The 27,470-nt window shown below is 21.5% G+C and overlaps 9 protein-coding genes across 9 annotated transcripts; 6 read left to right on the top strand and 3 right to left on the bottom strand. All coding sequences in view use genetic code 6, as the record gives it.

Annotated features, from left to right (window-relative positions):
- The first annotated feature begins 1,217 nt into the window (after positions 1–1,217).
- TTHERM_00327290 (transmembrane protein, putative) lies at positions 1,218–8,397 on the top strand. Its single transcript, XM_001026492.2, has 9 exons — positions 1,218–1,649; positions 1,703–2,253; positions 2,517–3,304; positions 3,504–3,891; positions 3,952–4,067; positions 4,145–4,466; positions 4,530–5,077; positions 5,344–7,079; positions 7,689–8,397. Exons 1-9 carry the CDS (start codon positions 1,267–1,269, stop codon positions 8,200–8,202), a joined length of 5,346 nt encoding a protein of 1,781 aa, XP_001026492.2. The 5' UTR covers positions 1,218–1,266; the 3' UTR covers positions 8,203–8,397.
- TTHERM_00327280 (WD domain, G-beta repeat protein) lies at positions 8,132–12,745 on the bottom strand. The gene is made up of 13 exons (XM_001026491.2): positions 12,544–12,745; positions 12,298–12,433; positions 12,075–12,222; positions 11,897–11,988; positions 11,503–11,846; positions 11,400–11,442; positions 10,812–11,348; positions 10,475–10,762; positions 10,194–10,272; positions 9,965–10,140; positions 9,337–9,907; positions 8,661–9,280; positions 8,132–8,603 (listed from the first exon to the last, which is right to left on the bottom strand). Exons 1-13 carry the CDS (start codon positions 12,648–12,650, stop codon positions 8,403–8,405), a joined length of 3,342 nt encoding a protein of 1,113 aa, XP_001026491.2. The 5' UTR covers positions 12,651–12,745; the 3' UTR covers positions 8,132–8,402.
- A 964-nt stretch (positions 12,746–13,709) lies between these two features.
- TTHERM_00327270 (clathrin assembly small subunit protein) lies at positions 13,710–14,499 on the bottom strand (the record flags this gene model as incomplete). The annotated part of the gene is made up of 4 exons (XM_001026490.3): positions 13,710–13,811; positions 13,889–14,062; positions 14,248–14,397; positions 14,497–14,499. The coding sequence occupies 4 exons, from the start codon at positions 14,497–14,499 to the stop codon at positions 13,710–13,712; spliced, it is 429 nt and encodes a 142-aa protein (XP_001026490.2).
- Positions 14,500–15,968: 1,469 nt separating this feature from the next.
- On the bottom strand, positions 15,969–17,702 carry TTHERM_00327260 (endo-1,4-beta-xylanase xylA, putative; the record flags this gene model as incomplete). Its single annotated transcript, XM_001026489.2, has 3 exons — positions 17,013–17,702; positions 16,274–16,353; positions 15,969–16,074 (listed from the first exon to the last, which is right to left on the bottom strand). Exons 1-3 carry the CDS (start codon positions 17,610–17,612, stop codon positions 15,969–15,971), a joined length of 786 nt encoding a protein of 261 aa, XP_001026489.1. The 5' UTR covers positions 17,613–17,702.
- Positions 17,703–18,220: 518 nt separating this feature from the next.
- On the top strand, positions 18,221–18,923 carry TTHERM_000327259 (transmembrane protein, putative; the record flags this gene model as incomplete). The annotated part of the gene is made up of 3 exons (XM_012800684.1): positions 18,221–18,449; positions 18,557–18,667; positions 18,733–18,923. 3 exons carry the CDS (start codon positions 18,221–18,223, stop codon positions 18,921–18,923), a joined length of 531 nt encoding a protein of 176 aa, XP_012656138.1.
- Positions 18,924–18,930: 7 nt separating this feature from the next.
- Positions 18,931–20,136, top strand: TTHERM_00327250 (hypothetical protein; the record flags this gene model as incomplete). Its single annotated transcript, XM_001026488.2, has 1 exon — positions 18,931–20,136. The coding sequence occupies one exon, from the start codon at positions 18,931–18,933 to the stop codon at positions 20,134–20,136; it is 1,206 nt and encodes a 401-aa protein (XP_001026488.2).
- A 960-nt stretch (positions 20,137–21,096) lies between these two features.
- TTHERM_00327240 (glycoside hydrolase family 1 protein) lies at positions 21,097–22,531 on the top strand. The gene has a single exon (XM_001026487.2). It carries the CDS (start codon positions 21,138–21,140, stop codon positions 22,332–22,334), a length of 1,197 nt encoding a protein of 398 aa, XP_001026487.2. The 5' UTR covers positions 21,097–21,137; the 3' UTR covers positions 22,335–22,531.
- A 917-nt stretch (positions 22,532–23,448) lies between these two features.
- TTHERM_00327230 (hypothetical protein) lies at positions 23,449–24,690 on the top strand (the record flags this gene model as incomplete). Its single annotated transcript, XM_001026486.1, has 1 exon — positions 23,449–24,690. One exon carries the CDS (start codon positions 23,449–23,451, stop codon positions 24,688–24,690), a length of 1,242 nt encoding a protein of 413 aa, XP_001026486.1.
- Positions 24,691–26,054: 1,364 nt separating this feature from the next.
- TTHERM_00327220 (hypothetical protein) lies at positions 26,055–27,389 on the top strand (the record flags this gene model as incomplete). The annotated part of the gene is made up of 1 exon (XM_001026485.2): positions 26,055–27,389. Exon 1 carries the CDS (start codon positions 26,145–26,147, stop codon positions 27,387–27,389), a length of 1,245 nt encoding a protein of 414 aa, XP_001026485.2. The 5' UTR covers positions 26,055–26,144.
- Positions 27,390–27,470: the final 81 nt, after the last annotated feature.

Here is a 27,470-nt window from a genome sequence, read left to right as displayed (position 1 = left end):
AAATTTAGAATATTCACAAAAATTAATTTAGAATATTAGCAAAAGCTTACTTAGAATATTAACAAAAAATAACTTAGAATATTAAAAGAAATTAACCTAAAATAAATATTAGCACAGATTAATTTTAGAATATAAAAAATTAACTTTTGAGATTATTTTAGACTCATATTAAAATATTCACAAAAACTAACTTAGAATATTAGCAAAAGCTAACTTAGGATATTAACAAAAGCTAATTTAGAATATTAAAAAATAAACTTAGAATATTTAAAAAAATTAACTTAGAATATTAGCACAGATTAATTTTAGAATATAAAAAATTAACTTTGGATTTTTTAGGCTCATATTTAGAATATTCTCAAAAGCTAACTTAGAATATTAGCAAAAGCTCACTTAGAATATTAAAAAAAACTAACTTAGAATATTGACAGAAAGACTAATTTTAGAATATAAAAATTAATTTTGATATTTTTTAAATTAATTTTGAGTATTTTCAAAAAATTCTTAAATGACTTTTTCGAAGAAACGGAAGATATATGGTTATTAGTTTTTATAATAATTAAAATAATTATTAGAAGCTATTTGAATTAGAATTTTTAAATAAATTGATTAAAATATTAAATAATAAAGAAAATATAAACTAACCAAAACTAAAATTGTAAAAATAATAATTTAAAATAGTCAATTTTTTGGAAAAAAGAATTTATATTTAGAAAGAAATGAATTTCTGTATGTTCACATTTATAAATATGTATTTAGTATAATTATAATATGGTATTTAATTTACTATGTTAAAGTACTCCACTGTATTTTTTATAAAAAAAATTGATCAATTGAAACTTTATATTGATACATGAAATGGAACAATAAACTATGGACCATTAATGAATGTTTAAGTAAATAAAATATTATAAGAAGCTAAATAAAATTTTTTAAGATAATAATATTTTATTTTTGGTTAACATAATTTAAACAATTTATAAAGATATAAATTACAAATTGATAGAATTTTGGATAAATTTATGTACAAATTATACAATAAGTGTTAATTATTATAAATTATTTAATTATCTATTCAGATTTTTAGCAATCTCTATCAGAAAATAGTTATTCTGGCTGTAAAGTAATAAAATATTGATATATCCTTCTTAGCTTAATTAATTATATGATTTCACTATTTTGTTTAATCAATAATTTACTTTTTAATGAATAAATCAACAAAAATAGAAAGTAGCTTTAAATCTAAAAACTTTTATAAAAAATAAAATGAAAATCATTACAATCAAAAAACCTATTAAAGGGTAAAAAGCAAATAGGATTTTTTAATTGGTTTTTCTTGCATATTTGATAAATTAAATATATGGAAATGCTTCAAAATTGTAGTAAAATGAGCTTAATTCATAATAATAAGAGACCTAACAATCTCAGAAAAGTAATAATATATCATAAAAAATGTAGCTAACAAATGTAGATTTACAGATTACTCTATCTCCAAATGAATAAACTTAAATTAATTTAGATTCACTTTTAGCAGACTAGGGTATTTAAAGAGATAATTATTAGTTTAGCGATTTATAACTTGTAAATGAAGAGAGTTTTGAAGAATAAGTAAGTGGTGAAATAAGAACTGAATATTATCGAGGCGATAGGTAAACATTATGAAAAAAGTTAAATTTAATATTTATTAATTTTAATATAAAAGAATATTGGAAGATTTAACTTTAGAACAGAGCTGTTTGTAGTCTTCTCAAGTAAATGATGATTATCTAATAAGCTATTCAATTGATTCTAATCTATAAAAACTTGATTCTTACTAATTTCCTTTGGTAGTAGGCTTCCAAAAGCATATATAAATTCAGCAAACAAAAATAAATCTTTTTGTTTCGACTAATAAGCTTTTATTTACGGAAAAATATGATGACTAACTTAAAACTTTTGTGTATGATAAACTTCATTTTTAGCAATGCCATAGCATTACTTACTTTAGTAAGGATACAAGCAATTAAGTTTTAGCAAAAACTTATAGATTTCTTGTTTTAGATTGTGATATTAGTGAAAGTAGCCAAGCATTTATCATAATTAATATTACTTCAGTTACTTAGATAGATGATATAAGTGATCGTATCATTTCAACTAGCAATTAATCATAAGTATGCAAATTTAGGTAGCTCATTACTATGGTCTTTTAGGTTAATGTGATTAATCAAATTTATAAAGATTTATTCATTTAATACTGTGTTCTAGTAAATAAAAGTAATTTATTCTTCAAAGCATTTTCTTTCATTTATTATTTAAGAATAATTTTCATTTTTGCTCATTTTTGGTTAAAGAGAATTTATAAAAAATGAATTGATTCCTTAAAAAAATGTAATAAAAATATTTTATTTTTGAGAATTTTTGAATAAAATTAAGCAAACTTGTATAAAAAATTATTTTAAAAATTTAATTTTATTTGTAAGTAACTTTAAAAAATATGACTTAAAATTTAAACATTTAATTGAATTTAAATTTAATAGCTGAAGAGCCCTAAGGTCTTTATATTCAAGAAGTTAAGGTAAATGATAATGGTTAATTATAAATAGAATACAAGCAATCAGTTGACATCTAAAATTTTGTAAACAATCCTATAGTTGCTGGTACAGATGTTACACTAACAAATATGTTATTCTTCTTTTTTGATAATGTTTATTTTCGTGCTATAGCAACATATTATTTATTGCTTGATAAAGAATTTAAACTTGTTCCTATATCTAACAAGAATGTTTATGGTAATAATTTTTCTACAGGAAAGTTTGTTTTGATGTTTAACACAAACCCTTTAGAGAGAAGAAATTATTTAATGTATACAACTTAAGAGTTAGAAAGCGATAAAAGCAATGATAATTTGTACATTTTGGATATAACCTAAGGTACGAATATATAGTATATAAGCAAAAAGATACTAATTCCTAATCATATAATTGATCAAACCCTTGTAACAAGAGATTTTATTGTAGTTAGAGGACACCTTAATTGTACTAATAAAAACATTATTTAATGCAAAAATCTACCGTAAGAAAACAATAATCAGTTTATTGCTATTTACAGCATTAAAGAAAACAGATATAACATTCATTTTTATAAGATCTATTAGACATCAAATTAACTACTAATAGATGGGTGCACTGACAATTATGTTGTCAATAATTTTATGATAATTGACACAGTAACTGGAGTTATAGAAATATATTAAATTAATGACAACTATCTTAAATTAGCTGCTGGAGAATTTACAAAATAAACAAGTAAACTGCTCTAATTTAAAGTAATAATTTAAACTTTTTTTGTTATAAATTCTTAAAATTTAATGATGCTAACTAGTTATTCCTCATATTTTTTTTTAGTGTGATAAAAAAATTATTTTTTTCCTTTAAAAAATGTCCTGATAAATAAATATTGGATTAAAGCATCAATAAAATATTTAAAAGAAGTGATATCAATTAAAATATTATTTAAATCAAAAGCTAAAATATAGTAACTTAATATAATAAACTCCAGATGAAGTAAATACGATGAGAATATTAATTACTTTTGCATAGACGAAATAGAGCATTTAACTATCTGATGATGGAGTAGAATTATTTCAAGAAAAGCCTATAAAGAGAGATGATTTATATTTTTAAATTAGCCTGGATAATATAATTTTAGGTCCTTAGATAGAGTATTTGTTAATAAAAGACTCTCATTAGAACTAGAAGTACCAAGCTACAATCAACAACTTCTTAAAGTATGATTTACTTTTAGATTTATCAGGGCGTTTCAAAGATATTCCATACAGAGTTATATTAACTCATGTGACAAATGCCAACTTTAATTAAATTTAAATTTTTACTGAATTTTGTGAAGAGAAGAGTAAAAAATAAAATTATTTAATTATTTATTTTTTAAAGAAATTTTAATTCATTATTATAGAAAATTATGATATCATGTATCACATATGCACTCTAAATAAAGAAAAATAAAATCAACCTTGCTAACGTTAATAATTAGCTAATGAATTAACTTTTCCAGTGAAATCTTTAAAGCTGGTAAATAAATAAATCATATTTAGAAATTACTTTTATTAATTTGAAGTATTCCTTCATTCATTTTTAAAAAAATTTAGTATTAATCTTCAAATTATGTTGGATTGATAGAGAAAAACGATGCTTCTCTAAACAATAAAACGCTTGTATTTTTTTATAATGATGGGAAAAACTACAAATACACTGAATTAGATATTGATAATATTTAAGATATTGATATGGTTGATTTACAGTATGTAGGAATATTGAGACCAAATCTTTAAGAAATTATTGTAATCTAAATAAATGTAAATCCAGATATAGATGTTGACTATGAATAAGAAGACAATCAAAAAAAAGGTTTTGGAAGTATAGTATCATATACTATTGTATCAAAGATAGATATTGACTTTTTTTATAAATGTAAGTTCTTAAGTGTAATTTTTAATTGAAATATGTAACCTTTATTGTTAATAAAATATAAAGAAATAATTAAATTCTCGATGAAATTATTTCAAACCAGATCAATTATTTTCATACATACAGATGATAATAAGATAAGGATTTAAGGAGTTTTTTGGAAAAAAGGCTACTCGAACTCCCCTTTTAGATTTGCAATGAATACAGTGAGTCAGTTATAATTAGAGGCATCTAGCACATGTCGTTTCACAGTTTTTAATTACCCAAATACTATTATAGTATGTGTGAATGAATTCGGTGAATCTTCAATTAGATAATATATTTTAAATTAAGAAAAAACATTAGCCTTTCAAAGGCAGTTTAATTTATTTTAGTATAAGATTGGCGAAAACTATCTTAGTTAATCCTACATAGATAAAGTCTTCTTCTACTAAAAGGCATATTATATCGATGTTGATCAAAGGACAACAATAGAAACTTTGCTTGTTTTCGACCCCTAAGAAATTTCAACAAATATCCTAAAAACAACAGCAAATTTAAATAACAAAATTTTTAACGTGCCATTTGATATAGAATCTACTTATGGAAGTTACATGCTATACAGTAATGGAGCAGTAATATTTATTTTCTAATAAATTTAACTATAGTTTAAATTATTAATTGACAAATACAAAGCTCTAATTAAGAAGATACACTTTACTTTTCGAATATTAAATAAATCTCATTTTATTAATAAATTTTATTTAAATCTAAAAAATTTTAAACATAAATTGTTCTTGTTCGTTGAAACCCTAAAATTAAAATTAAATTTTTGATTATTTTTATAATTTGAATAAATGTAATATTTTTTAAAAAAATTTTTTAATATTTAAATAAACAGAATAGTAACCAAGTGTAAATTGTGTCTATAAATAATAATCCTAGTTTAAGCTTTAATGTTATTCCTTCTCCTCTGGCAACTTATACAGAAGTTAATTTCAACTTAACTTTTTATGCTTTATCAAATTATACATAAAGCTCAATAATTCGTAACATGGAGATATCAACTAACATTAAGTAATTTATGATTGTGGGAAAATAAACATATAGTGGATGGAGAAGAGTTAATAGTGAAAACAGATTCGCATAAATTAATATCCCAGAAGATATATTTTCAGGACCTCTTAGAAAGATAGTCTTACTTAACACTACAGATATTCAACTTGTCAATGAAACTTATATAACTTAAAGTGAATAAGATTCTATTGATCCAATTTTGCAGGGAGAAGATATCGTCCTTAGAAATAGATATTATATAACTTTAAGCTAATTTATGATCCAGAGCTAATCAGATAAGGAAATGAGCTACGTTGATGTTTAAAAGAATTTGGGATAAATTATAGATTCTGCTTATAACTAATAAGAGGATCTGTTTGTATTTTTGACTCAAAAAAGTATTCTATTTATGAGTGGTAGTCCTTCAGACAATAGTAAGTATGTTTATGAGAATAACTTAAACAAACCAATTAATTATAATTATTCCTAATGCAATTTAATTCACCATAAATATTGGAATCTTTTTATAGTGATTTGTAAAAATTAAAATTAAAATTAAGATTATTATGAAATCCATGCATACAATTACACTTTAGGTTACGATACAACTTTAAAAAATACAGCAAAAAATGGAGGCTAAGAAAATGAGAATTCTTTTGAAGATAATTTTTAATTAAACAGCATTAGTAATATCTAATCCATAGATACATCAACTAGTGGAATAATTTAATAGACATATTTATCTTAAAATTAGAATACTCCTTAAAATATCGATTAACTTTTACTATTTACCTTGTCTAAGCTAGATAAAAATTTTTAAGAAACAGTTGTGATTGTTTCAAAAATAATAGCTGAATAGTTAAATACTAAGTTTATAATTAATGCAAATGCTTTAAATAGGAGATTTTTATATCTGATTGATTTTAGTGTTTTATAGTTTTCTTCTGAAATTGAGAAAGAAGATATGTTTTTGATATCATTACTTGCTAAAGATGAAATTATTTTTGTAATTTATAGCTAATAGAGATATATCTATAGAGCTTCATATAAAATTGCTGATTATTATGATTCCCCATATCAAACTATTGATTTGTATGATGTTAAGTACAATAAAAAGAATGATGGACATTATCTGACGATAAAATTTATTTTACAGTACTCAAAAAAAGATGCGATTTATGCTGAAATAGAAATGTATACTAAAGTTTTAACCGAAATACCTACTTAGTGGAATTTAAGTGATCCTAAAATAATTGAAAAGTATAGTCATTATAAAACATGCATAGAGTATTCTTCAAAACCTGTAGCATTTTGGGACACTGAAGATAAAAATCTATCACCAAAATACTTAGCAAGATCTTGCATTTTTAATTAGCTTCAAGCTTAATCTTCAATTGGATCTGAAACTACATCCAAAAGCTTTCACTTAATTCTTTATAGCAATAAAGAAGGAAAGCTCTAATCAACATAGACAGTTATTGAACTTCCCTTTTACAACTCTAGGCCCTCAACTATATTCTTTTATAATTAAATAATAGATAATCAGAAATAAATCCACATGTTAGTGACTAGCTACATCAAGTAATACATTATACTATTTAGTTAAAATTTATCAATTATCTACATCACTTTTCAAAGATCCCAATAAATAAATTTTTCCTAATATACAATTATGTTTAATTTTATTTATTTCGATAATTTTTCTTCATTTTAAAAAATCTTAAATAAAAAATTTAATTTGAAATAAAGAAAAATTAAATTAAACTTTATTGAAAGAATAAGAAAAATAATTTCTTTGAATTAAAATAAACAAATTAAAAATTAATAGAGAAACCTACTTTACTGAATGAAAATATCTAATTTAAAAGATAAAAATATTTAATAAAATTATTAATTTGTTATTAAAATAACTCTTTTTCTACTAAAATTAAAGAAAAAATAGCTTTAATTAAAAAAAAATCTATTGAAATTAATTTTTAAATTTGATTAAATCAATCAATACTAAAATGTATTATTAATAAAAATTAAGAGAATATAAAAATTTAAAGATTTATCTATTAAACTTAAATTTAAGAAGATTAATTGTTGTAAATTATAAGCAAAAATAAAATTTTTATTTTTTTAATTATATATTTAGATAAAATATTTATTTTAAATAAAATATCTTAATATTTTTTTAATTAATAAAAGCCTTTTCATAGATTACCTAATTTAGAATTCCTATAGCATCAATTTATATTTTAAAGATACTTAGTAGTATCTAATTAGTTAGAAAAGAATATTAGTTTAAGGTGAGAATGATCATTTTAGAAATTATGCTCCTATTGATTATTTTGTGATAGATTATATGATTCAAGAGAAGTAACAGAGATCTTATTTAATGCTTTATGTGAAGATTATCCTTTCATTAGGGATGTTAATTATATATTTAGTACCTATAATTTCTATGTATTTGCAAAAGGTAAAATGCTAGAGTAAATAAATATAAATGAAAGAAGATTTATCTCCTAGATTTTAAGTTATTCCCAAAAAGAAACTTTCAGATTTTGTAGATGACATTAGAAATTAGTCACCTGAAAACCCTAGTTTTCCATTTGAAAATCAAAGATATACATATGAACCACATATGAGTACACCTTCATAATATGTAATTAATAGTAATACAGATGATGATAAAGAAGACAGTGACAATGAATTATACTGATGATTTTAATTATAAAAATGAGTACATACATACAGAAATAAAATTGATATTTATATTTATAGTATAAAATTTGTTAGAAAATGAATATTTTATTATAATTAATTATCTTTAAAAATGATTGAATATTTACAGTTTATTTACCTATTAATTAATTTATCATTTTTATTGGTTTTGTTATGGATAACTTAGAGTTCGATTATTCATTTTTTATCAAAAATTGACATTGTACTCTTATCGTTTTTTGAGTAAAAGCTACTGTTATTGTTCATTTTCATACCCTAAACTATTTAAGTTTCATAAACTGCTTAAATAGCTTACTGGTTTCTAACTAAGTTTCTCATTATTATTTTATTTAAAGTGATGTCTCTTCTTGTTAAAACTTTCTTTGAAAGTAGTTTTTCCTAAAATAATAAAAAGTAATTTTTAATAAAACTTATTTTGTTAGAAATCTTTATTACGTTAGTGAATTTTTCAATTATAGTCAATGGTCTGTGATTAGAAGGACCTATCTTTGGTAGAGCTGTTAACTTTTTATAATTGTCAATTTACGAGTTTTGGGAGTCAATGAAAGTTGTTGTTCTTGTTTAATTGGCTTATTTTTATTGTTACTTCTATTATGCTATATGATTTTATTACTGAGCTTGCATTTTTTGAGCATATTGTTGCTCTACGATTGTCATCGGTTTTGTTTTCTTTTATTTATCTACCTAAATATTTGCATGCGAAAAAGGAGATAGACTTTAGGGCATACTTTATATATACTTTGGTGATTTTGTTTAGTTGTTGTTCCTCATTCCTAAGCTTTAGCTATTGTTTTGAAAAGCCGTTTTTTAATTATTATCAGAAAAGTTGTTACTCCTTCGAACATTAGTTGTAAAGCTGCTATTTAATAAGCTTTATTTTTTTTAAGTAGAAATGTTTAAATCCTCTATACTGCTTTTATTTAAATCCTTATTTCTATTTGTGTTTTATCCTGTAAGTTAAACAACTTTAGACTAGTCTTAATCTCTCTCTTCAATCATAGAAAGACTATGCATTCTTTTTTGGCCATTTACCAAAATGGATGTTCTGTGATCACCTAAATCAAATAGTAAGATATAATTAAATTAAAAATTTTAAATATTCTTTAAAAACCTTTCGATGGAGACTGAGATTAAAGCTATTTATTTGATTTTTTGGTATTTAGAATAGAGTAGTTAGCAGATGCAAAATTAGTGTAATTATTAGATCCTCCTGAGTTATGATGAGTAGCAGTAACTGCATTTACATTCATATTAGCAGGATTTATTTAACTTTAAGATAAATTCATATAAAGACCACTTTAGTTTGTTTAGTTTAGACTGATTAGACTAGGATTCATCATTACAAAGCTATTCTTTTTAAACTAATCTTCCTCAACAAAATTGACATTTCTATTACCTTTAGAGCTATAATTTAACCTAATGTTGCTTTAATATTATTGAAATTTTAATGTGTTGTAAAACTCATCAATGCTGATAATTAATCGATCTTATTTAGCAACTTTATCATTTATCTATTCTATCTAGCTTTGCTTAATACCAAAATGAAACTCCTTTATAAGAGATATCTTTCCATTATGTGAAATCAAAATATCTCCATCATCGCTAGCAAAATATGCTCCGCAGAGATTTTCATAAATATTGACTTAAGCCAGTAAAATCTTCTCCATATGCCATAATTTTACCTTTATTATTGATATAATAACCAAAATTAACTAAATTTATAGACCATAAATAGTTACTTTATTATCTTCAGCAGCAGTTAAGACATACTATTTGGCAGGTAAAAAATCGATTGATATGATTTTTGACTCATGAAAATTTCCCTCATCTGATTATTTACAAACTAAATCTGCGTCTTAATTCAAACTGAAAACTTCAAATTCACCATTCAAATTAAGTAAAAACAACTAGTCAACTATTATTTTAAAATATTCATAAGCCTTTGAAATAAAAAAAAAGTAATCATACAGCATGAATACATTCTTATATTCTACTTGAGATCGTATCCTTATATGCATTAAATCTTATTTTGATGGAATTTAACAACCTTACGAAATAAATTTAATTTAATTAGAATTTTTATTTCAGATTATTAAATTAATTTTATAAAGTTATTTCAAAAAATAAAAATGATAAAAAAAACTTAATATTTATAACAAAATTTATGAACAAAGAATAAAAAAATTAGTTTAAAAAATATTATTTTAAAAGATATTTTATTAAGTAATTAGGTTAATATAAAATGTTACCTTAATCCTATATTCTTCACATAATGAAACTAATAAAAAGTCTTGATGAGAACTGCTATAAACACTATCGATTTATAAAATCTACTCTCTATGAAAGCTAAAACGGGCATAAACCTTTTTCATATCATTTATATTCAAAAATACTATGCTTCCTTTGGAGCATCCTAAGGTCATCAATTAATTTTTAAGGAATAATTCAGTTAAATTTTCAAAGCTGCTTTCAACTTTTTCTTCATGTTCTCTTATCCTTATGTCATTAATTTCAACATCAATTTATGGAGGAAATGCCTAATTTAAAAAAATATATTTTTTTTTTTGAATTCCAAATATAAATTACTTTTAGAAACTTAATTGTAGTTGCTTTTTAATTCAATGGATGGCAATCAGCATCCATAATTTATTCTGAAGAATATGTATCTTCTACAATTCCAGTGTCTTTTTCTAGCCTATATCTGCAGATATCTCCTCCTTCTACGAGCATGTAGAAGATATTTTCTTCATAAGGACATGATATAATTTCAATAATATTATTGGATTTTGGAGGAGGATAGAAAACGCTTATAGGTATTTTGGATAGATCATGCAAATTTTCTTAGGTTTTAAAATATGGCACATAAATTGACATTCCACTGTTATTATCAAGGGTGAAAGTTAGATATTCAATATTTCCTGAAACTTTTCCTACATAGTAATTTTTATAAGATTTATCAAATGCAACAATATTTCCATAATGTTTGCAAATAAGCTCATTTTCACTAGAAATATTTCCTATGCATATTTCTCCTTCTTATTCTGCTATAAACTTTTAGTGATTTATCAACAAAATCTTGTGGAATGAACCTTGTAAATGGAAAGTGTACATGTTTGTAAATGTCTATTTATTACAAATATATTTTAAAAAATTAATAATTTTTCATTTAATTACATCTAAATTCCAAAGTCTAATCGTCATATCTTCTGAAGCACTCCTAAAAATCATAAAATAATCTCATGAAATTCAAATTTATCAAAATAAATAAAAAATTTACCAAAACATTCTTTTGTCTGTATGAAGAGTGAAACTATCTATTTATCTAGTATGGCCATCAAAGGTATGGATAATCTTTTTATTATTCGATAATGTCCATACTTTGATTGTACCATCATTATATCCACTCACAACATATCTGTATTCTCTCATAAATAATATTTCAGATATGCTTTTTTCTCTTTTTCCAAGATTTTACATTTTATATATAATATCTAATTTCTTCATAGAGTATATTACCAAGTCTTTCAAACTCCATATAAATAAATATTAGTCATCGTCTATTTCTCCCTTTCCTGTTATGAAATAACCCTTATTCCAGTCTAAGATTTGAGTTATTGATTACTAAATATAAAAGATAATTCACTATTTAATTAAATTATCAACCAAATTACACTGCTTATCATTTCGATTTCGAATTTAATGTTTGTCAAAAATTTTGACTAATGGATGTTAGTTGTTATACCCAATTTAACAAGCTCGATAGCTATAATTTAAAAATAAAAACATAAAAGATGAGTCTTCTTTATTTTTAGCTGCTATAAATTGTAATTCTAAGTAAATAAATTATACAGTCAACACCTATAAGTAGTATTTAGTCGCTTTCTTCTAAATAATGCATTCCTACAGAATACTTTGAATCAAATGGGAACTTATTTAGCAAATCAAAATTTCTCCTAAAAACATACAGCCTCCAATCCTCACACAACACCATATATACCTAATATAAAGGAATAAAATTAAAATAAAGTAATTGAAGCTTAATTTAATTTAAAAATCTAATTAACAACATTACTTTATATTTGTTAACAAATGTTGCATTTACAATTGATTTCTAATTTGTAAACTAATAAAAATTTAACTTAGCTGCCTCCTATTCCCTCCTATAATTGTAATCATACACAGTTTTACCATCATAAAGAATCAATTAACTATTTATAAGACGTACTTTTTATGGTTATGTTTATTAAATTATTATTATTGGTCAAAATAATATTTTATCGTTATATTTACAGAAAAGATAATTGTTAATATGCTTTACTTATTTTCAGGTTTATGCATTAGTTTTTAGTAGGAATTCATAGACCTAAATATGACTCTATGAGAAAATCCAACATTTATCTGTTTTTATGCTATAATATCTTCCATGATAAATATTTTAGTTCTATTAAAATATAAATTGCAAACTCTAACAATAAAATTTTTTCTTTTTGCTATATGATTGAAAAATTAATCAAAATTACAAAAGAAAAAGTTAATATATTAATTAACTACAATAATAAATATATCTTAATCATTTGATATTGATCATTGCTTTCAAATATTAAAAAATTTATATGATTTACTTATTGATGGTGATTAAATATTTATAAAAATAATAAATACTAATTAAAACCAGCAAATAGCATAAATTCATCTTTGCAAAACTGGTGCATATTTTAATAACAAACCAAATTTACAAATTTTATTTTAAAAAAATATTTCTTTTTATTTCAAGTATTTATTGCTTTGAATTTTTATATAATTTTACAAATTTTTTGAATTTTTAACTATTAATCAAACAAATAATCATTGGTAGAAGTTTTTACTTTATTAACTTATATATTTAAATTATAATTATCAAAAAGATAGAATTATGTTGGTAAAAATTTAATATTTATTTGAATTTGAGTAAATGATTGATTGCAATTATTGATATTCATGTTTTTCAAACTACATATTATTTACATTTTTGGCAAAAGTAAACGAACCTACTAAATTAAAAACATTTAATTTATATCTACTATCATCTTGAACGAATAAACCCATTTAAAATGTATTTTAAAAAATATATGCTTAAACATATTTATATAAAATTATGAGAAAAAGCATTTTATTTAATTTTAATTTTATTAATACACAAATATTTTTTATTAGAATACTTAGTAATAATTTATAATTTTTATATATTATTAAAATGCTAGAAATAAATTAAAATAAAATAAAATTTTAGTTATATATCCTTAATTGATTATGTCGAATATTTCCTTAATTTGATTGTATATTGTTATTGTTGGTAAATTTCAAGCTTTTTCTCATAAAGAAAACTGATTTTTTTTAAGAATTATTTTTTTCTTTAATAAATACAAAGAAAAAATATTACATAACATATAAATTATTTATTATTGCAAAATTTTTAAGCATTTTATTTATTATATTTTTCTATTATCATTCTAAAAGTTCAACTTATCTCAAAGCAGCCAAAATTTAACTTTTACTTGTTTCCATAATTTCTCCACCAATAATCATTTCATCTAAAATACCAAAAGCCTAAAAAATTTTAAATTTAAATTAAGCATAAATATAATAAAATCTTTTATATAATTATCATTATCTATCTCATTTACCTTATGGAAATTGTATACAATATCGAGTTCACGTACGTTGCTGAAGTAAGAATCTAAAACTTCGACAAATAAATGGATCATTTCAAGATATGTAAGTTCATTATCTGTAGTATCAACGCAAATTGAAAAGAACAGACCAGCATATCTCTTATAAATAATTTTATAGTTTCTGAACTATTTTAAAACAATAAATGATGATTAATTTTAATTGCTTCTTTTAGTCAAATAATATCTTTTTTTGAATTTATGATTATTTAATCCTAAATATTTTAAATGAAACACAAGTAAACTGCTAATAAATCTTTTGAAAGCTTTCACATTTATTGCAGATAGATTAGAATTATAAATTAATTATTTACTTCTAAGAAATTTGTGTGCTTTCTATCACGATAAACAATAATACGGTTAATTTCTCCTTATAATTTTTACTTTTCCTATTCATCATAGTCTACATACCATTTTGCGAGTCTAGTTTTTCCTTATCTGTTTTACAAGAGAATAAATCTAATCTATTTAATTTATATGATATTTTAATAACTATCTACATGTATTAATTTTTTCTGTTTGTATAATTCAAATATAATCAATCAATCAATCGCTTTATTTACCATTTTTATTGAATTTAGAAAATTTCCTTATTGCTTTATTTACTTTATTATGCTTAGCTTTCTTTGATAATCTGATAAATTAAATAATTGAAAAAATCAAACAAATTTTATTTATACATAATTTTTTATTTTAATGTTTAAATGCAATAATAAACCACTTTTTGGTTAGCCTGCTATCTTTTTCAATATTTCAAAACTTAGAATACATCAGCAAATTTAGGTTTAATATTTTTTTTAAAGATTCTATTTTTTAGTATTATTATTAGATATGTATGAGCTTCCTTTTTGTTTGTAAAATTCAAGAGAAATTTTAATTAAATTAGAAATGGAAATAGCCATTTAATTTATCAAAGTTTTGCGCTTTCACATTAAATCTATAATAAATTTTTTATTTAATTATTAAAAGTGGTAGTGTAAGAATCTTTAAATAACAAAAGGTGTTTATTTAATGATTAAAAAGCACCTGAATTTTGAGGATATCTCTTAATTAAATGCAGCCAATAATAATTATTTTTTGTTTTAAAAAGGCAATTAATTTATAAATTTAAAAGAAACCCATTAAAAAAGCAAAGAAAACACTTGGTTACTTAAATAAATTTAATAACATATATTTTTGAAATAATTAATATATATATATGTATATTCATTTCTACAAATCAAAGTTTAATGATGATAAAAGCCAAAAACGTGACCATATTCTGGACGTATACAATGATAGGCCTGATTTAACTTTTTTTTTTTTTAACTTACAAATATTTATGTTAATTCTATGCATTTATTTTTAATAAATCAGATTAATTTACTAAAATAAAAAGACATATTATAAATAAATTTTTCATTTATTTGTAGAAAGGTTTATCAATGTGCAAGTTTCAGACGAAAACATAAATAGGTGTATTTTGTTTGTTATATACAAAAGTTAATAAATTATAGATAAATATTTGGTTTTAATTATAGTATTTATTATTTAATTGGTATAATGTACTTAACTTAGCATTAATTATTTTTATTATTATAAGATATAAGTTATGATTAAAGGAAAGGAAGGATTTAAATATTTTTTTTTTGGTTCCTGAATGAATCAATAATATATACTATTTATAAGCTGCTGATAAGCTCTGCATTAAAAAAATCTTTACTAGAGTTGATTATTATTTAATTAGTAAATAAATAAATAAATCAATTATTTTAGTTTGTTTTTTGTTACTATATTGTTAGAAATTGAAGAATTTATTTATTTATTTCTCTTTTACTAGTCGACTTCATGTTATGTTTGCTTAAGATGCAAAATTTAAATTAAAAAAATAATTATCACATTTGATAGATTATTTTCGAAAAATGTTTGTAAAAATTTATTAAGCTAGCTTATCAATTACTAAAATTTTATAATCACCAAAAGAAAGAAAGAAAAAAAGAAAGAGTCAAGTTTTAATGCTTCCGATTTAAATTCATAATATAATTAATTATTCAGCTCATTCTAAATGCTCATTTTATATTTCTGAATGACTTAGTTTAGAATTAGAAAGAGATGATAACACATCGTTAGGATTTCTTTACTGGATGGTATTGAATATCTTACTATTTATAAATTATGAAAAAGAGATAAATATTTTTGTAGCAATAATTCATGTTGGATTAAGAATATTTGCTAGTATGAAATAATATGTTATATTTTTTTAGTAAATTAAGCAAAACAGATAGACAAATCTTAGACTTTTTCTAGCAAATAACTTAGGAGAAGATTTTAATATAGCAAATAAATAAATATTTAATTTACAATTAATTGTTGTCTTCTTTTAAATTTTAGAAATGTTGGTTCTTTTGGGCAATGTTCTCTTCATTTTCATCAGTTAAGTTCTATTTTAAAAAGTTATTTATTAAATTATTCAACAAATTTATAGTTTAATTTCTGTAAATTTCGTTTAATTTTCATTTCACTGGAATAATAAAAATTTGATTGGCAAAATGTGAATGAGTTTTGTTAAAGGGTAAATTTTGCTCAACAACATCAAAAAACTTTAATAATTTAAATCATTAATAAGCATAATTTTATTTGATTTCAAATTAGAAACTCAGTAAGTCAATCATTTTTCAATTATATTAATAGTAAATTGGAATAGGAACCACTTAAACAATTTATTATTAATTTTCTCTCTACTAGAAAAAAAGGGCGATTGAATGGATAAGGCAATCAAATTATGATTAAAAAATAGTTGCTCATCAAAGATAGCAAAAAGTATGCCTATAATCATATTAATAGGTGTAATGTATTAATCCTTTATAAATGATTTTTAATATACAGACATCAACTTTATCTATCATCAATTATTTTTAAAAGCGGGAATCAAAAATAGTAAAAAAATAAATAAGTCCTCTTTTTAATTAAACAAATTAGAAGAAAACTAGAATTGCTTTTGAGTTGTCATTAAATTTTCAAAGATTTTCGTTTTATATGAAAATTTTGTTAAGTCCTTTATTTAATTTATTAAAAAATAAATATATATATAGTTGTTTACTTCTTAACTATCTTCTTCCACTTCTTCGTCCACTTCGTTGATTGAGAACACGTCTTCCATTGAATTTTAGGTGGGTTCAAATATCTGAACCACTAAACCTACTTAGTATGTATCTACTTTTGTGGGTCTTTTTGGGCGATTATTTGTTGAAGTTTCTGAAGATTGACAATCCTTTTTAGATGTCAACTCATTCAAGTGAGATGTAAAATAAGTTGACTGCTAGTCCAAGTTATGTATATTATTTTTACACTTAACTGCTTCAGTCTTTTCCTCCTCGTCTTACTAATTCTCCGCTTGATTTAACATTTTTTAACATTCTACCTAATAGGATTCCTTATTTTCAGTTATATCAACACCTTTATCTTCTTAAATTTTAGCCACTTCTTATTAATTAGTACTCTCTTTATTATTAAATTATGCTTGATTATTTGGAGAATCAATTTTTTAATTGTTAGTCTTTTCTTCATTTTTTTAAATTTCTGAAATATATGCAGGCATCGCCTCGTTTCCAACCTATTAATGAGGTTTTAAATCTTGCTCATTTTAATTAGAGCCTTTGACATTTTTTGATTTTTAAGATTTACCAGCGCAAGATCCCATTTAAATATAATAAATAATGAGTTGTTTTATGATTTAAATTGAATGATTAGAAAGAATTTTAATTGTTTTTCTTTTTTTGATCAAAGTTAATTATTATATAATAATAGCTAAGTGCAATATTTAATATATATTAGCTATCTTTATTATATTTGTTTCTTTAACAATATTCACAAAATAAATCTAAAAGTAATAAAGCCACTTTGAAAAAAGCAAATAATGCCAATATTTTCCTAAGACATTGTTGTAAAAATTTAATAAATAAATACCAAATATTAACGTTAAAGAAATTAATTTTTAATTCAGAATAATTCTATATGAAAAGTATTCTATACAAATATAAGTTTGCATTTCTGTAATTTCTATTTTATAACTAAATTAAACAAAATTAATTTTTTTCCTCACTAGCTGTATTTTATTTACTGTCTAATAACTTTCTGTTTGAAGAATTATCATATATATCTTCTATTTCAATAATTTAAACAAAAATTTATTTATTTATGATAGAGTTTATTAAATTTTATATTATAATTTTTAAAGTCATCATAGAGAAAAAGTAATTTTGATATTTGCTAGTATCTTCAGGAAGTAATTAAAATAAAATTGAAAGTATGAATTTTATTACTCTAATCTATCTATCTATACTATTATTAGTTCTAAAATTGTATCTCTAAAAAAGATATAGATAAAATAACAAAGGTTGGCATGCATAGGTTATTATTAATAGCAAAAAAAAAAATTTATTCTTAATTTAGATTTATAATTCTAATTAAAAATTCTTTGATTTGATTGATGACTTAAAAACAAATAATTATGTTAGAAGTATTCACAATATTAAAAGTAAATTGCAGTAGATTAATATTGAAAAATTAAAAAATACTTCTCTTTATATAAAAATGTTTAATAGATTTTTGCTAAAAATTAAATATTATTTCAAATATTTAAAGATAATTAGATATTTTCGTTCTAACTATGTGTAGTCTTTATTAAAAATTGCTAGACTATAAATCTTACAGAATTTTATCATAGTGTATAATATTCCACATAGTTACAAGAGAGTAAAATTTTTTAAGTTAATTATTTTAATTTCAATTTTTAAATTTTATTCTGTTTATTTAAATAGCCTAAATTTCTTACTGCAGTAAGATTCTGATTTTCTTTCTCAGTTGCCTTAGATTTATCTCAAAAATTTCTTTGCATAATTATTGCGAGATAAAACAAAAACCTTTTTTCTATTATTTATTCTTTACCACTGGTTCTAATATTGATTTTCAATTATTTAGAATTAACATATAAAGGAATAAAATTTTATGATAGAATTATGAATTTCATTCCATTCGAACTAAATACTGAAGAAACTAAATAACTAGAACAATAATAAACTTAAGCAGAATTTTAAGATTAAATAAATGCTGAAGAAGACTTTGAAAAATAAAATTCACATTAAATTATTTGCTTTTAACAAAAAAATAATGGTTACAAATAAGCTGAATTTATTTCAATAAATCCCTGCCTTTACTAAAATTAAAATACACTAAATATAATGACAGGTTTATTTATAACAAATGATGGAATTTTAAGATTTTCAGCTTCATTAGATCCTATCAGCTTAGGATACTAGTAGTAAATTGTTTAGCTTGTAGAAGAAAAAAAGAATTTGGGCGTGATTAATATTCAGATGAGAAGAAATGAGAAATTCCATAAAAATAACATAAAAGATGCAATTAATTTTATGCAAAAAGTTTAAAATTGTGATTATAATAAAGTTTTTGCAATGCTTAGTAAAAATTACATGATGTAAGAGTTTTTGAATAGCCAATTAGCTCATATTAATATGGATAATTTATAGATTGAAAAAGATAAAGAATTTCTTAAGTTTATTAATTTTTGCTACAATTATATCGATTTATATAATTAAAATAATCCTAATTAAATGTATTGGTATTCCATTGGTCGCTTAAATCTTCAATTATAAGATTTAGAAAATGTATAAATGGGCTACTCCAAAGCATATCTAGAGTTACTAGGTCTAGATATTAACTCACTTTAACAGATATTTTTAAGAAATAAACAGGTAGACTTACTTAGCAAGAAAGAAGATATAACAAGTTAATCTATTTAAGCACTGGAAGTAATTGAGAAATCACTTTATGAAGAGATATATTAATCCAGTATAACGACTTTTGATGGATTTACAATTAAGATTATCCAAAAAAAGAGGAATTTGAACAATTTATTTAAGTCGAATTACATAATAAATAATTTAACTTGTGAGTATATTTTAACATTTACAGAAATAGATGTTGATATCTATGAATTGGAATAACTCATTGACTATAGGTAAAGGATTTCTCAAAATTGCTAAAAATAATAGTAAAACTTAGATGATTTGATTAAAAGAGAACTTTCTTTCCGTTTTGAAGATGTAGAATATTCTGTCTAATCTTAGAATTTTGTAGAAAAATATTATAATTAAAATATTTAATATCTCAAACAATAAAAATATAAATTTTAATCTACAAATTGATATTTTATCTAAAAAAATGAATAAAACATGCAAATTATAAATTATTATTAAAATAAAATGAAAAAATTATCTTCTATTTTTTAATAGCTCAAAAAACAAAATTTCAAAAAAAGTTTTTAAAGTAGTAAAAAAAAAAATTGTTTTAATCTACTCATAAATAATTACTATTTTATTGTCTCTTGTACCCTGCTACCGCTTACTAGCAAGTTAGTCTGTGATAAATCACACACTTTTCTGTGCTAGTTAATTTCTTTTAGTTTTTTTAAGGCAATATATTCCAAAACAGACATACTTCCTGAATTTGTGCTAATAGATAAGCTTCTTGGCTTGGCTAATATTTTTTAAATAAATTAAATTATTTGATTTTTATAAATTGATCTTATTCTTTTGTGTGAATAGTTTTAAACTTTTTAAAAAAAAACTAAATTATTTTTATTGATCAAATATAAGAATATTAAATTGTAAATTCTGTTGATTTTTTTTATATATTTTGCTTGATTTTACCATTCATCTTGATTGATTATTAAGCTAGAAGCAATTTTAATCTAAAAATAAAAAATTTGTTACTTATTTTAAAGAAAAATTTGTTAAATGTTAAAGTTTTAATTGATAAATTATTTTTATTTTTTTGTATTGGTCATATTTTACTTTATTAAATTATTTATCAAAATTAATCAAAAATAAATTTCATGTTTTCTTTAAAAATCATAGCTGATTTTTCTTCAAATTTAATTTTCTATCTTTATTTAAAAATTCATTTAGATCTTGTGCTTTTATTAAATATTTACCATTTTAAAAAATTAATTTCACATATTATTAATTGGTGAATAAGATATTTGGTATTAGATTTTTAATTTACTTAAATGGTTTAAAGTTATTAATAATTAATATATTTAACTTAATAAAAGCTTTTTAATAAATGATATGAATTATTAATTAATTAATTATAATCATTAATTAATTTTGATCAAATTAGATACCTAAAAAGAACATAATATAGTATGAATTAGAATAATTTATTACCACAAATTATTTAAAATAAACGCAAGTTATTTTAAACTTAAAACTTGATCAACTAAAATAAATGTTTAGGATAAACTATTATAGAAAAAGATATTTATTAGGAAGAATAAATTTATGATATTTAAGATATAATAAACTAATTTGATTGTTAATTAAACATATTCACAGGATTATCTATTACAAATGATGGCGTCATTAGGCTGTTTTCAAATATAAATTAGGTTTGCTTGGGATTTTAGTAATAGGATGTAGTTTAAATTCAAGATCTTATCAAATTAAATGTTATAAACATAGTATAATAAAGGAATAATTCTTTAATATAACATTCTACTGAATAGGCAATTAATTTTATGAGTTCTCTATCAAATTTCCCTTTTTAAATGGCTAGCTAATGCTTTAAAAAAACAGGCAAGATATTAAATTATATTAAATCTTTTATAGATTAGAGTTAGACTGTAGATTAATGCTATGAAGATTTTAAAAACGAAGAGTTTCAAAACTATACTAAAGTGTTTTTCTAATTTTTAGAGGAGTATAGTAAGCTTAATCCTTATTAAATGTACCACTATTAAATTGGTAGACTTAATTTAATATTAAGAGATATGGAGTACTATCACACTGGATACTCAAAACCTTATTTGGAGTTTTTAGGAATGGATTATGGATCTCTAAGCTAGCTTTTACTGAGAAGAAAGAAGGTTGATTTAGTAAAAGATAAGTAAGAAATCACAAATATAAGTCTATAAGCTTTATCAATAATGTACTAGTCTAATGGAGAAGAGTAATATGAATCTGAAATAACAACATTTGATGGCTATCCAATTAAGATAAAGCTTATCAAGAAAAATTACACCAAATTATTTGGAATCCAAAATTTTTTAGCTGACGAATGCGAATATCAATTCTTAGTCACAGAAATAGATGTAGATTTAAAAGATTTACAGCAACTAATCCAATACAGAGAAAAAATTTGTTAAAGATCAGAGTAAATAAATATATAAGATTTTTTGAGAAGAGAGCTCTCTTACCTATTTGAGGATGTAGAGTATACTATTGATTCATATTATTTATTTGAAAAATTCTATTCTCAAAATATAATTACACTAAAATAAATTGAATAATTTAAAAAGAAAGATTTTTCTAAAATATGTGGATACAGACAAATATTATCTTGAATAAAAAACTACTTTTTTAAATGAAACAATCCTGTATTTAACAATTAAAAAAATATTTTATTTACTTATGCTTAAATAAACACTTTAAATAAAACTGAAAATTTAATTTGGCAAATAGATTAATAAAAACTTATTAAATAATAATTAATCAATTTAATTATATTTAAATTATGAAAATCAATCTAGCGTTCTTAAAATTAATTATATCAAGTGAAATAAATTCATTATAATATTTCAAATATTAAAATTTAAGTTATTAAATAACTTAAAAATATTTATTAAAAAAAAAAAAAATTTAATTATAGTTCTTAAAAGTAATTATATAAAGTTAAATAAACTCTTTAAATATGTCTAAAAAAAAAATTTTATTACTTAATAACTTAAAAATACTTATTAAAAATGAAAGAATTTAATTATATTTAAATTATGAAAAAGTTCTTAAAAGTAATTACATAAGTTAAATAAACTTTTTTAATATTTCAAAACATAAAAGTTAAGTTACTAAATAGCTTTAAAATGTTTATTAAAAATGAATGAATTTAATTATATTTAAATTATGAAAATCAAACCTTCATAATAGCACAAGTAATTATATAAAATTAAATAAAATCAATAAATATTTCAATACTTAAAAGTTTAGTTACCAAATAAATAGCTTAAAACGTGTAAATTAAAGACATATCAATTTTAATTATATTAAAATTATGGAAATTCTATATTCTTAATATTAATAGTACCAGTAATTATTTAAAAAAGAATTTATTTGTTTATTTAATTATTAACTAACTTAGTAAATTTAATAGTTTTTTATTAAAAAAAAAATTTATGATATTAATGGATAAGTTTAAATTTTTAAATTTTCTTCAAATTATTTTTTTATAATTTGTCATAATTTATTTAGGTCACTTAAAGAAAATAATAATCAAAAATATTTATTTTTCATTAAATTTTATCAGAATTTTTACACTTACAGTAAATAGAGATTCAGTCCTATAAAAACTATTCTAATTAATATAATGTTTCTTAATTTGGTTTTTGCATACATAATTTAGATAATTTTTATTAAACAATATATCAATAGATTTATTTTACTTTGCGATCGTATATTAGTGTTATGGAATAAGAATTTAATTTATAATTTGTAGATTTTCAATATACTCCTTAGCAATTTGAAAGTTCAGACACAGAGGAAAGCAAATAATAATAATAAAGTACTGATTATAATTCAGATGATTATTTGGAAAATTCTTCTAAGCAGACATAAGCTAGAGATTTAGTTGTCTAAAATAAATAGCCAAATTGGAATTATGTTTATATAAATCCTAATTTAAATGATTTCAACCAAACATTCAGTTTGTTTAATGGGTTCACAGTAACTAATGAAGGAGCTATAAGATTTAATTACATTTTAGATTAAGTCAGCTTCGGATATTGGCAATAAAAAGTATTATAAGTAGCAGAATTACATAAATTAGGTATTGTTGACATATCATATTCTAGAGATAAAATGTATAAAAATAATTAATATTCAGAAGCTTTAAACTTCTTAAAATATGTGCCTAATTTAGATTTTCAAAAAGTATCAGCCGTATTGACATAAACAGAACAAGTAATTAAAGGACTAAAAGCATTTTTGTAAAGTGTGGTTCCAGAAGATATGAGAGATGTAAAAGATTTAGAGTATTAGTTATACTTGAAACATTGTTTTACCTACCTAGAATATTTTTGCTAAAATAACCCAAACTAAATGTTTTATTATGCTATATTACGTTTTAATTTGCATGAAGGTGACTCAGAAATAGCTCATACAGGATACTCCAAGTCATATCTTCAATTATTAGGTATTGAAAGCAGCTCTCTCAGCTAGATAATCATGAGAAATAAGAGGGTAGATTTGATAAAAGATAAAGTAGACATTTCTTTGATAGGATTATAAGGAGTGCTTAACATGACTGCTAATTTAAAAGAGGAGTACTATGAATCCTAAATTAATACATTTGATGGATTTCCTATTAAACTAAAATTTAAAAGATAGCATGTCAATCATGGGTTTGAGGCAAATAAAATACCTTTAATTGAATGCTAGTATGGATTTGTAATTGTAGAAATAGATGTAGATATGTATGATTTGTAATAACTTATCGAATATAGATAAAGGTTAATCTAAAACCAGCTAAATTATGAGGACTATTTGAAAAAAGAATTATCTCTTCTTTATGAAGATGTTGAATATTCAGTCTAATCATAAATTTTCATAGAAAAGTACTATGTTTAAAATATTGAATAATTAAAAGAATTAAAATCTCAAAAACTTAAAGATAGATACCAATACAATTATAAAATGCTTACCATGTGAGAAATTCTTTTCAAAAACTAACATTTTTGTACAATTTTTATATGAAAAATGTATAAATAACTAATAAATATATTAATCAATATATTTAAAAAAGAATTTAATTACTCAATTATAACAATTTAAATAAAAAAAATAATCAAATATTAATCAGATTGTTTTGTCCACGAATTATTCATTTTTATGCAAACCTAAATCAAAACTTTTACTATTTATTTATTTTATGGTTTAGATAATTAAATAATTGTTTTAACTCATTTTAGATTTTTATTTGAAAAATGCAAGATAAACTAAGTAAGTAAGTAATTATTTAGGTTTCTTTTATTCTAATGAAATTTAAATATATTAATTAATAGATTAAAAAAAGAATTTAATTACTCAATTATAACAATTTGAATTACAAAAATAATCAAATAGTAATAAGATAATTTTGATCACAAACCATTTTTATACAAACATATATTAAAAATTTTACTATTTATTTATTTAGAACATTATTTAGTGGTTTAGATATTTAAATAATTGTTTTAAATCGTTTTTAGATTTTTGTTTGAAAAATTTACAACTAATTAAGTCAGTAATAAATTCGATTTCTTTCTATTATTCTATTAAGTGTAAATATATTGATTAGTAAAATTAAAAAAGAATTTAATTACTCAATTATAACAATTTAAATAAACAAAAAATAATCAAATAATAATTAGAAAATTTAGACCACAAACCATTATTAAACAAATAAATATCAAAAATTTAACTATGTATTTCTTAAGTACATTATTTTGTGGTTTAAATATTTAAACGTTTGTTTTAATACATTTTTGATATAATTATATGTAATTTTTAATAAGAAAATTGTACATTTATTTAAATTTCTTTCTTTATCTGTTAAATTAAATAAAAATATTTTTTTATCAATAAAAAAGCTATTATATTGACAACAGTAATTCATTTAAAATTTGATTACTATTACTTTAAAATATAAAATAATTAGGATTTAATCAGTTTAATTATTTTCAAATGATTGAATTAGTGAGGCTATGAAATTTTTATAGTTAGTTTTTCTTAATTGTTAAACATAATTTGATTTAATGTTTGGGATATCAAATAATTCTGGAATAAAGTTAATTGAAATACCTATTTTTATAATTAATTGATAATTAAAGGCTGACTAGAAGCTTAAATCTAGATTTTTTCTATAAGGAAATATGAACATTCTGTGACTGTAAATGAAAAAAAATGAAAAGAAGACTTTATTAAAATTTAATTTCTTTAACTTCTTTAAAAATATGTGTAAAATCTTTTAAAATCTGATACAAAAAGATGAGTGGTGATAATAACTTACAAATATAATTGCTACTTTTTGGTACAAATTCTAAATTGCTACAATTTTTTTAATAAATAATTAAAAAATAATAATAACTTCTCAACATAATTTATCTAAAAAATTTATATAAAATATGGAAGTCAATAACCCTTAAAACTAAAATGGAAACTAAAGTAATGGTGAAATGGATGAATCATTTCTATTATATGATATTGAAAACATATTTGACTCATAAAGCTATTCTAATTGTGATAGAAATAGCGCTTAAAATAAAGATAATTCTTACAGTGATTAATAAGTAAATGAAGTGCGTGTATCTAATTGCAAAGTTTAAAATAAAATGACTAATTTTGTTATTAGACCGTTTTTATATCCATAGGAATTTTAAATTGATCTTTTTACTGGAGTTTACCTAACCCAAGATGGGATTATTAGATACTTTCCATCTATTTTACCTGTTTATTTTGGCTTTAATCAATACGAAACATCTCAAGTTTAAAATTATTCTTCTAGCTCTGGATTTATAAATATTGACTAATTTAGAAGAAATATACAAAATGTGACTTAATATGAGCAGGCTATTTAATACATACAAAAATTTCCAAATATTTAGTAATAATTTGCAGAATAAGTATTGACTAGGTTTGGAACGGTTATGAATGCACTATAAAAGGTATTTTAGAAATAGAAATATACTGAAGCCTTTTTAAATTTTAAAGATGATGAATTTTAAAAATTTTAATCAATGTGCATGAGCTTTTTAGATGAATTTCATAAATAAAATTAAAATATGATGTTTACTTACTAGATTTTGAGACTAAGTTAGAAACATAAAGATATAGATATTTCTAATTATGGATATTCAAAATCTTACTTAGATTTATTAGGAATAAATCCAGAGACACTTTCACAAATAATTCTTAGAGGAAAATAAATAGATTTAATACATTAAAAAAATGATATTACAAATCAATGTTTGGCTTCTATGTCAGGATTAGGTACTAAATAAGAATGCCACATATGCGATATTACTACTTTCGATGGATTTCCATTAAAGATAGTTTTAAAGAAAAGAAACTACGGATAAATGCTCATGAATAGCTAAATAATTGAAGGAGAGCATGATTATTATTTTGTAATAACAGAGATAGACGTGGATTTATATCATTTGTAATAACTCATAAATTATAGATAAAGACTAGGGAAAAATTCTATATTATCGTATGATGATTTTATAAGAAAAGAGCTTTCTTACCTTTTCGAAGATGTAGAATATTCAATTCACTCTCAAGCATTTATCGAAAAATATTATAAAGAAAATACTGAATAACTTGAGAAACGTAAAATGTAATGCTGCTATAAATATGTAACTAATTGACTAAAAACAACTAACTATTTTAAAATAAAAACAATATTATTTATAATAAATTTCGTTGTCAAATAAACATAGGTGAAATAA

The sequence above is a fragment of the Tetrahymena thermophila genome, assembly GCF_000189635.1.
Source record: "Tetrahymena thermophila SB210 genomic scaffold scf_8254010, whole genome shotgun sequence".
NCBI lineage: Eukaryota > Ciliophora > Oligohymenophorea > Hymenostomatida > Tetrahymenidae > Tetrahymena > Tetrahymena thermophila.
Note: the sequence above shows the minus strand (reverse complement) of the source record. Positions and strands in the feature narration are given on the sequence as shown.